At 43.8% G+C, this 10336-nt stretch overlaps 1 protein-coding gene across 1 annotated transcript; it reads right to left on the minus strand.

Moving 5' to 3' along the window:
- Nucleotides 1-4538: 4538 nt before the first annotated feature.
- On the minus strand, nt 4539-10293 carry LOC121698706 (serine/arginine repetitive matrix protein 2-like). The gene is made up of 7 exons (XM_042081018.1): nt 10136-10293; nt 9899-9945; nt 9021-9700; nt 8739-8790; nt 6288-8606; nt 5176-5585; nt 4539-4773 (listed from the first exon to the last, which is right to left on the minus strand). Exons 1-7 carry the CDS (start codon nt 10171-10173, stop codon nt 4714-4716), a joined length of 3606 nt encoding a protein of 1201 aa, XP_041936952.1. The 5' UTR covers nt 10174-10293; the 3' UTR covers nt 4539-4713.
- Between the last annotated feature and the right edge of the window lie 43 nt (nt 10294-10336).

Consider the following 10336-nt stretch of genomic DNA (forward strand, 5'->3'; position numbering starts at 1 on the left):
AGCCAAGTCCATGCTTTTAATGTCTTATCTAGCATGCATGGGTTGAACTGTGTAGTTAAACATGTATTGGAAATAATATTACTCTGCGTCTCTCATGTGTGTAGTATAGCTTCGATATATGTATGAGACAACAGTGAATGTTAAGTGAGTTATCCCGAACGTAATTAGCTGTAATTCCATGTGTGTGAACTTCTGTCTGGCATGCCTTGCTTGCTAGCAAGTGAAAGTGCACAATTGAATGTTTACTTAGTAGTAACGCAATACATGATGTATATGTTGCTTGTGCAGATGCTGATGTGGTACACCGAAGCCTGAAGGCAATGTTTTGATTTATTTTCTTAAAGGTATGTGGCTCTGTAATGTAAATAGGTTCTAGTGAAGTGCTGTAACTTTATGCAGTTTAGTTATGCCCATTCTATATGGGAAGTTAAATGTCATGATTCAGATAAAATTATGCATTTTCTATTACTGAAAGAGTAATTAGCAGAGTAGCCGTATGCTTTTGATCTTATGCTGATGTGGTACACCGAAGCCTGAAGGCAATGTTTTGATTTATTTTCTTTAAAGGAAAATAAAAAGGAAGAAGACAATTAAACATTTTGCCTCTGTCCCCCTGATGCTTGACCATCGTTACACAAGAATAACCTAAGTGTTGATTCAAATGTTTTTTAGCTACATGGGTATGTTTTAAACCTCCATGACAGATACAGTGAGTATACATTTTCAATTCAATTCAATTCAATTCAATTCAATTCAATTCAATTCACTTTATTCATCCCCTGGGGGCAATTCATTTTGTCATTCAGATCTTCCCAGACCTTTAACCTTGATGACATACAAGCATCAAGGTTATAAAATTATAAAATGATAGTCATGATGCTATTGGAAACAGGAGTGTGAATGCTTTCTAAATGCACTAGTAACTGCCTCAGTTACTGCAAATTCACTGATCTAAAAATAAAAAAGTGGTCTTTGTGATCAGTAGGTATATCACACAGTTCCTTTATGAACTGGTGATCAGATTTAAGACAAACATGCATAGGCCTACTCAGTGATCATAGGACTTCATTGATACGTCCATCATGCAGCATTAATGACTGAGCAAACAAACAGGCGTCCCTGCCTGCGTCCCGCTGATATCCCATTACATTAAAAACAAGTCAGGGCCGATTGATTATGGGCCATTTTATTCTTAATTAGATTACTAATTATTGGTATGAAGTTTACGAAAAACTGAACGCACTCTGACATTAGAGAATAACGTAAGATAAATATGACGTGTATTTTCATGTAGGCTAACTTTGAATCTTCTCTGAAAGTGTAAATGTATTTTTAAGTCAATAAGTGTAGGGCTATAGCCTAATAGCCTGGCATATACAATAGGCCTACAGATGTTACAAATCTTACCTTAGTGGTTCAAATAACATATCCAGCCCCTTGATGATACAAAATAAACTGATATATTTACCGAGTCAAAACAAGTTGCCGACTCTACTTACAGGGTTTTTATCTCTTGTGTCCTTGATGTTACAGCTTCATGTGCTTCCCTTCTTTATTTTTCCAGGACATCTAAGCAGTTTAATATCCCATTCCAACACGTTTCCGTCCAGTCTTGTCTTTCGAACTGAGGCAAGAGCAGTGCAGTGAGAGAGCCGGTGAGCGCGCGCGTGTGCACATGCTCCGATTTGCTTACAAGCTACTGCACAGGAAGTCTACGCGAGCGCAACTACCGAAGACAATTAAGCTTTTGTTGGTTTGAGAGAAGTTTAAAACTGAAAAAACTGTAGGCTATTCAACTGTGAGACGGTGGTGGTGCCAATTTTATCAGTACGCTATGTCAAAGAAAAAGCCAACCTGCGCTGATCACATGTAGGCTACCCTATTGGCTACATTCTATTGTTCTAACTGTCAATAAGCTGTTTCCTGGGCTATACTTGCCGATGTATCAGCCTCTGTTGCTCAACTGCTAATGAAGTAATAAGGTGGTCATAAATTAATCTCCTAGAGAGCATACATGGGCTTAAGGCGATAATTGACTTTGGCAGTTGGTGGAACACAATTACATATTTGTGCAGTGTTTTTATTCATTTATTCCAGCCACAAGACTAAAAGTTCCTTTCTAAATCTACACTGAACTGAGGCCATGGGGAGGCTGAAATATGTTAGTCTACCTGTTGACCTACCTGGTGCAGAAAATGCTACATTAGGCAGCCTTGATGAAGACAGACTAAATATAGGGAGCAATGACTCATTCATTAGTAAGCAATGACTCATTAATTAGTAGGCCTAATCATTGATGTAGGCTATTGTCATTCTATAGATCCATGGCCTCGAATACCCAATGGTGTTATCAGAAAATGTTCTAGAGCATGTGGAAGAAAGAGGTATGCATTTCAAGAGGGATAAAAGGCAGATTTTTTGTCTTTGTGTCAGTAATATATAGCTTTCTCATTCATGGTTTATGTGGTTTGTAAGGATGGCCTCCAGGCATTAAAAATGGTGAAATCTCACGAGACATCTGCTGAAAGGTGCCTTTGAACATTTGACAGTGTGGTACCCTCTGCAGAGCTTCCAGTATAGTAGCCCCAACATAGCACAGCTGTTCCAATCATTCTTCATTTTGTACCAGTGAATCAGATTGACTAAATTAAATGTGCTTGTCTATATGAGGCAAATCTGACTCTTGAAGTGGGCGATGATAGACATTCAGGACCAGATGTACGCTTTTGCGTCCACTTCAGGCGTAGGCTATTTGTTTCGCAACATGTGCGTAAAAGTGCGTATGCCTACAAACAGGCCGCACTGAGGTAAAACTGCAGACTGCCTGAGAATTGCAAATTCCCCTTTTTCATGTCATGCATAGGCATTCGTAGGAGGGTCAGGGAAAGTGGAGGTTTCGTGTAAAAAGATGGGAGAAGCGTAAAATGCGCCGTCGCATCGCTCTAATCGACCCCTTTCTATTTTTCAGAGAGATTTTGATTCGTCATAATACAAAACAGCTGTGTGGTCAGTGTATCTCCACTGAATCAATGGTTGATCGTGTCGCCAGTAGTGTGTGTAGTAAAGCGATTAACAGAATTCCACTGTCACGTTTGACTGTCGCATCGCCAGCCATGTGTGGCGGGCTTTACTTTTACTTCACGTCATCAACTTTCCTACTTGCTAGATGTGAAATCTGTCATAGCCTACATGCACAAGTAGTTTGAGTAGATCTACTGCTCTAATAGTCTTCATTATCTCCTTGCTTGTTGACATCTTATCATATTGTATTATTTCATGATCGCTAAACGTTTGATTCCTTTTAATGTTATCAGTTAACTTCATTCAACTGTGCTTGTGTTCACTTGTGAACGTTAGCAAATTGCGGTAGGGGGCGGAGAAAGTGCGCTGATTACCCGATGAGCTACAGGTAAATGTAAACTGAAGATCCACTATGTGTTCGCTTTCTGCAGTTTGGCCATGGCGCTGATAACGCTCGCAAATGTACATAGCCTACATCTGGCCCTCAGGTTGGACATGTCAAAACAAGCGATTGCAACTGAAAAAGGAAATTGAAATTGGTCGATGGGATTGCACAAAACACCCAGAATAGGTGTAACTGTATCTGACTAATCATAAAGCAGAAAGGATTAAATGGAATGGTTGGTTTAAAATGGGATGGTTTGAAACAAAATAAATTATGTTGTGAAAAATCCACATAACCATTGTTCATGTTTTCATACCATTTTGTAATTTATTAACTGCTATAATGAAGGGTTTGTATAATTAGGCCTGACATGACATTAAAAACACAATTCCAACACTGAGTTGACAAGACAAGGATGTTTTGCTTTTAACAGTGAAGGCCATCCTCCAACAGGTCTTGCATTGTGTTGGCATCCTGAAACCATAAGTCCCACATGACTGTGGATGCTGTAATGTAAAAGATGCTCGATGAGCATTACAGGAAAACTGTCCTTTAATCCTTCTGAGTTTCGTGCCCTCATGACCCAGCGTCTCAGCATCTCCAGCACCATGATAAATAAAACATGTTGTTCATTTACATAGACAGCCCTACCTGCCTGTGTGTTTGTGTCTTTGAACAGAGTGGCTGTGCTGTCAAATTGTGCTAATAATAGCTTTGATACTGTCAACAGGAGAGAAACATTCCTACAAGGACACCCAAGAGGAGCCTGTTCACCCAAGTAATGAGTCTAATAGACATAGGATCATTCTCCAACATCCAATTGATGTACACTATTGTGTGTAATTATAATAACTATTATGATATGTATTTTACAAATATTCTCTGCTGTTTTTGAAGTATCCAAAATGAGATAGATGACTTGAGGCTAATCCTCTTTCTTGTATGCACACCATCATTCCCTGATCGACTGGAATGAAGTACAAATTTAGCGCAGACTGGTATGTTCTTTTAACAGCATTTACATTTTCGGCAATCTGAAGAGGGTTAAGAAAGTTTAAAGAAATGTATAGTTCATCTTTAAAGCTAACACTGCCACCCTGAGGACATTTATAATAGTGCAAGACAATTGAAATAGTGTGTAGTATGTCTACATACAGAAAGTTTAATAATGTAAACAAAAATACCAAAAAGAAAAATATATACTGAAGTGATGATTTGAGTTGAAACTTGCATCCGTGGTGGTAATCCATCACTGTGTCTCTTGATGTCATTATAACCCCTAATTTTAATTCTGCATTCTCACATTTTTATGGCATATCTACATTAAATCTGTTAAAATCTGAAGCATGCTCTCTTCCATCTGGGATCTGTCAGAAATATATTTGTTCAGAATTAAAATCTTAATTACATATTAAATACATACATGTTAATGTGTTCATTTTACCTATGGCTGAATCACAGCCATGAGGTTATCTGTTATCAACGCCATTCTCACTTGTGCCATTTTACTTAGTATTACATTATTCGTATGTTCTATGCATTTTTGATAAATATTGATAACCAATCATTTCCGATGTTTAACTGTTTTATGGCACATCATTTCAAACAGATGAGATTATGACTCTCTCTCTCTCTCTGCTACCATACGGCATACATACTAGATGAATGTAAGGGCATTTCTGAATAACATAAGAATACAACTGAATATAAGACATACTATACAGTGGCTACTGTTTTTTAGCTGCACATTTTTAACCATCTACACTTACTTCACTGAGGTGAGCTGGTGGATGAGAAAACATAGTGTGGAATGGAGTGAGAACTGGAGGCTGTTCAGCGCCAGTAGTAGGTGGCCTAAGACCGCGGAGGAGAGGGCTCTGCCTGGGGAGAGGGGGTGCCGGGAGGTGGTAGTACATTTGAGGTCGCTGGTTCGGGCTGGATGTTGGATGCATGTTTGGTTGATGGATCAGCATAGGCTGCTGGTGCTGGTGGCCTGCTGGGGAGACTGTGAGGGAGGCGGCTGGACGAAGCTCGATCCCCAGCATGGAGGTCACGGTCCTCACGATGCTGTTCATGACGCGGCGACGCTCGGAGGCGAGCATAGGCACGCGGGGAGCGCTGAGGTGGGCTTGACCTCCCGGGTCAACCCTCATGCCAGACTGATGTTGGAGAACAAACGCTGGTGCAGAAAAAACAGGATTCCAAATCAGTGGCCGTTCACAATCCACTCAAAGGAACTCACAACAAACAGTCATACAGTTCACATACACATTTTATACTCTCTTTCTCCCACCCCTCCTTACCCTTCTACATACCTACAGACTTACTCTAGTACAGGCAGTGTGGGCAGCCGTGGCCTACTGGTTAGCGCTTCGAACTTGTAGCCGGAGGGTTGCCGGTTCGAACCCCGACCAGTAGGCCACGGCTGAAGTGCCCTTGAGCAAGGCACCTACGCACCGCTGTTGTTGCAGGCAGCTCACTGCGCCGGGATTAGTGTGTGCTTCACCTCACTGTGTTTTCACTGTGTGCTGAGTGTGTTTCACTAATTCACGGATTGGGATAAATGCAGAGACCAAATTTCCCTCACGGGATCAAAAGAGTATATATACTTAGGCAGGCTACACCAGGCAACAACTGATGCGTTCCGTTTGCGGAGTGCATGCTGCAACAATTGACTGGCTACACCAGGTTGCATATGACAGTGGTGCGTACATCCGGAAAAAAAAAATTAGACCGGTCTTCTAAAACTATTTTTACGCTCAGCGAACGGATCGCTTCAGTTGCATGCCTAATGTAGCCTGCTTGTTACTCTCCTATACCGTACGCCCACATCAAAAGCACACACATCTTGCTTTCAAACACATTTGGTTCTTTCTGGTACCTGGAACATCAGCTGAGTTGCCTCCTGCACCATTAGCTGCATGTTCTTCCTCATCCCTCTCTCTCTCATTAGGGCCCTGGTCCAGCAAGCCCTCTGGAGGGGGTCGGTGGCCATCAGAGGCACCCTGTGGCGCTGAGTCCAGAGACATGGCTGTTTTCGTCATAGCAGAACCAGCCGCATAACCATGACAAGAAGGGCAACCCTGGGGGGCTCCCTTTGATGGTGCACCCAGGAGGGCGCCTGGTGTCTCCGCAGAGGGCTGGGAACCGTGAATCTCTGCTGGGCTTCTCCTTGTCTCAGCCACACTGCTACTGCTGCTGCTGCTGCTGGTGGTGCTGCAGGTGCTGCTGGTGCTGCTGCTGCTGCTGCTGCTGGTGCTGCTGCTGCTGCTGCTGGTGGTGCTGCAGGTGCTGCTGGTGCTGCTGCTGCTGCTGCTGGTGGTGCTGCAGGTGCTGCTGGTGCTGCTGCTGCTGCTGCTGGTGGTGCTGCAGGTGGTGCTGGTGCTGCTGCTGGTTGTGCTGCTGGTGCTGGCAGCAGAAATCCCTGCCAAACTGTTCAATGAAATGCAGCTCAGCCCAGGTGGGTCTGGCTTTGGGAAACGACCCCTACGCTTTGAGCCGCCGACCTTCTGCTTAGACTGCATCTGCCTCAGGAAACGGTATTCAGGTTTGGGGACAAAACACTGCCAAGGGTAGGCAGGTTCTTGGTATGCGAACAGGACAGGAGCAGGGACAGGAGCTGTGTTTTCACTCAGGGTCAAAGGGCAGGTGGCTGGAAAAGGGCTGATTTGGGTCTGACTCACAGTGGCTTCCCCTGAGGATCCAGATATGCTGTCTGTATGAGGGAGGCTGACCGCACTGACTAGATTAGGAGCAGGTCTGACCACTGTGTCTCTGCTGGGAGTATGTGAAGGGCTTTGCGCTGCCGTGTCCATGGCAGCCTTCTCAAGCAGATACCTCTTTTTGCTCCAAGGCTCCTTCTTGTGTTCAGGAGTACCTCTGGCGTCCGGTGAGGATTCTACCTGCTGCACAGAACTTGTGGAAGGTCTGTCAGAGGCCTGTGCCTTGTCTGCATTAGATGCTATTTGTATTTGTTCAACATGTGGCCTTTTTTCATCATTACTGGCTTGCGTGACTTGACCCTCAACTTGTGTTTCAAGCACAAACTTGCTTTTCTCAAGGGAATTCTTTGAGTCAACATTAGCGGAAGAAGGCTTGGGCTTTTTAAACTGGTCATTTTTTACAGAATTAGCCCCTGTGGCAGAGGCAGAGAGCTTTTTGTGACTGCTTGTTGAAGTGCTCTTGTCCTTTTTCTTGACAGGAATGATTTTTTTCTGCCTTTCTGGATGTTGGAGGGAGGAGGAGGAGGAGGAAGAGGTAACCTGTGACTCATTGGTTGAGATGGTGAAGCCTTTCCTCGGCTGAAGTGGCGTTTTACTAAGCAAGGCTGGATCCTTTGCCCTCTGTGGCCTAGGAGTGTCTGGCAAAGGGTTTTGTTTTGTCTTGGGTGTTTTAGGTTTTGCCCCAGGTGTTACAGTGCTTTTGGAGATGCAAGATGCTCCTTTTGTCTTGAGTTTTATCTCCTTTGAACTGCTGCTTTTGCCAGGGGTTTTAGTTATTGCCTTTGTGCTTGAAGATTGAACCTCAGTGTTGCTTGTTGCTTTGGTACCAGAGCTGGAGGAGGTAAGAGTTTGACTTTCCTTTTCACTACATAAGACTTTGGTCGTCTTTAATGGTTTTACCACTGATTTCTTAGCTTTCACAGAGCTGGTAATGCCAGGGGTCTGACTTTCTCTATCACTATGTGCGCCCTTGCGTGATGTAGTCTTTGTTAATGGTGAACCAACAACTCCATTAGTTCTTGTAGTTTTCACCTCAGTGCTTGCAGCTTTAGCTGAGCTGGAGATGGCAGGGTTATGACTTTGTCTTTGACCTTGTATGCCCTTGAATGGCGTAGTCTTTGTTGGAGAACTATTATGAAACAGGTTCAAGTCAACACAGTGTTTGAGTCCCGAAGGCCCAGGGGCAGCGTGGGGGACAACGGGCTGTCTGCTATCTGAGGTGGCACTTTGAGAGACAGGGGAAGGGGAGGGCTGTCTGCTATCTGAGGTGGCACTTTGAGAGACAGGGGAAGGGGAGTTTGAGCTGCTGCTATCCAGCTGGCGACGCCAGGAGCGTCGGGTCCTCTTGTTTGGGATGTGGCTCACCTCCGTCAGGGCTTGCTCTGTGCGTGTGCTTCGCTTCCTCTTTTCTTCACTTCCTGCCTGAAGTGAGGTTACGTTTTGGTCCACAGGCCGCAACGCCTGACTTCCAGAGGGGCCTGGGGAAAAAAGGTAAATGTTCACCTGTTCATATGTTTTAGACAGAAACAGTAATGATTTACTGCATACTGTATCCTCAGCTGTTGAGTAATACTGAATTACATAATACCCTGAGATAATTTTAACCCTACCATCTGTTTGAGCTGCTCCTGAGGACTTTGCTCCTCTTGCTAATTTCCTGTTCTGAGGGATGAAAAAATGTAACAGTAATGATGGTAAAGACAAGTCAGAGATGTCTATCGTGTTGCTAAACACAGACCAGCAACATTCAGAGTTGCCGCCTAAATCCAACTTGCTTACAGATTGTTGACCGTCATGAACTGATCTGACCCTACGATACCTATTCATCTTGATAGCATTTGATCTAGCCAATTAAAAGTCAGCCAATATCAATTTCATCTTCCCTTGCTAACCTTCTGGTAGAGTTGCTCCAACCTCTTCTTGTGATACCTCAGTTTCATCTCGCTGCGTAGGGTCTTGTACCACTCCAACTGGTTCCGATAACGCCGTGTGCGGAATGAGGGAGTAGTGCGTCGGTAAGGTAATGTGCCAGTGGGAGAAGGAGAAGAGTCCGAGCTGGAGCTGCAAAGCTGCAGAGATCTTACTGAGTGAACAACTGACCCGCTGGCATTGCTGGTGTCCGAAGGCCCTGCTGATGTCCTGTGTGGTCCACTGGCCAATGAGGAGGGACCTGGTGTCCGCTGTGATGTCACCTGCCTGAATGTTGTGGGTCTCACTGGTGTACCGTCCCTCCAGGTAATCTCCTGTGTTATCAAGTGTTTGATTTGTGCCAAATCTGGTCGGAGGGGGATCTGACAATGGGTGGGCTGTCTTCTAGCAGTAATCATCCTAGATGGTAGCTTGGAGCCAACTCTTTTCTTTTGTGAAACAGGTGGTCTTCCTTGTACAGGGTTTGAACGTTGATTCTGAGATCTCCACAGCTCTGCATTCCATATGGGTAACGTGTGACTTGACAAGGCCCTTACAGCTACAGCTAGGTTCATGGGTAGAGGCAGATTCCTTCTGATCCCAGCACTCTGAGATTGTTGAGAAGTGCTAGGGTAAACATCATCTGATGAAGTGTGAGCTTCACCTGCATTTTGAACAGTGGGAAAATGGGAAGAATCTATCTTGCTACAGTATGACCTTTTCATCAGTTCAAGAAAACATGAAATGAACAATAAATAACCATTTACTAAACTATCCATTAAATAGCCTAATAGGCATATAAACAATTTAGGCTATTAAATAACCTTTTTAATTACTTAAACAATGTGTCAGCCTTGCTCACCACTTCTTTGTGACCTCTCTAACTCATCACCATTGTCCTCCTGCTCTCTGAAAGATAAGTAAGTAGCAGTTCTAAGTAAATAAATAAATAATAGGCTATGTGACCGTCGTCTGCACATTGTGTGCGAAAATGCTAAATGAACACAGGCCATGGCCGATTTGACACGCCCCCCCTTCGATCTCCCATCTAAAAGACGTTAGAAAATAAAACAGTGATAGGAAACGCAGAATATTTTACCTTTTTGTTTCCTTCTCTGGAGCTTTTTTCGGTGTCATTTTCCGGAGGCTACAGAAACGTTATTGACTTTTGAAGTTTAGCCAACAATCCCGTTGTTGTCTGACTGTAGTTGTGGTGATTTCAAATGATGCTGTGTCTCGAGAGTTCTATAGAATTTATTTGGCTGGAGTGGGTTGTCAACAACAAATATTCTACAGCGTG

Source organism: Alosa sapidissima, chromosome 23 (assembly GCF_018492685.1).
Source record: "Alosa sapidissima isolate fAloSap1 chromosome 23, fAloSap1.pri, whole genome shotgun sequence".
In the NCBI taxonomy this organism is placed as follows: Eukaryota; Metazoa; Chordata; class Actinopteri; order Clupeiformes; family Clupeidae; genus Alosa; species Alosa sapidissima.

Coding starts and splice junctions, on each gene's coding strand:
- LOC121698706 (XM_042081018.1), bottom strand. CDS start 10,173: ATGACACCGAAAAAAGCTCCAGAGAAGGAAACAAAAAG. Junction 8,607..8,738: donor AGGAGCAGCTCAAACAGATG/GTAGGGTTAAAA, acceptor TTTTTTCCCCAG/GCCCCTCTGGAAGTCAGGCG. Junction 5,586..6,287: donor CAACTCAGCTGATGTTCCAG/GTACCAGAAAGA, acceptor TTTCTGCACCAG/CGTTTGTTCTCCAACATCAG.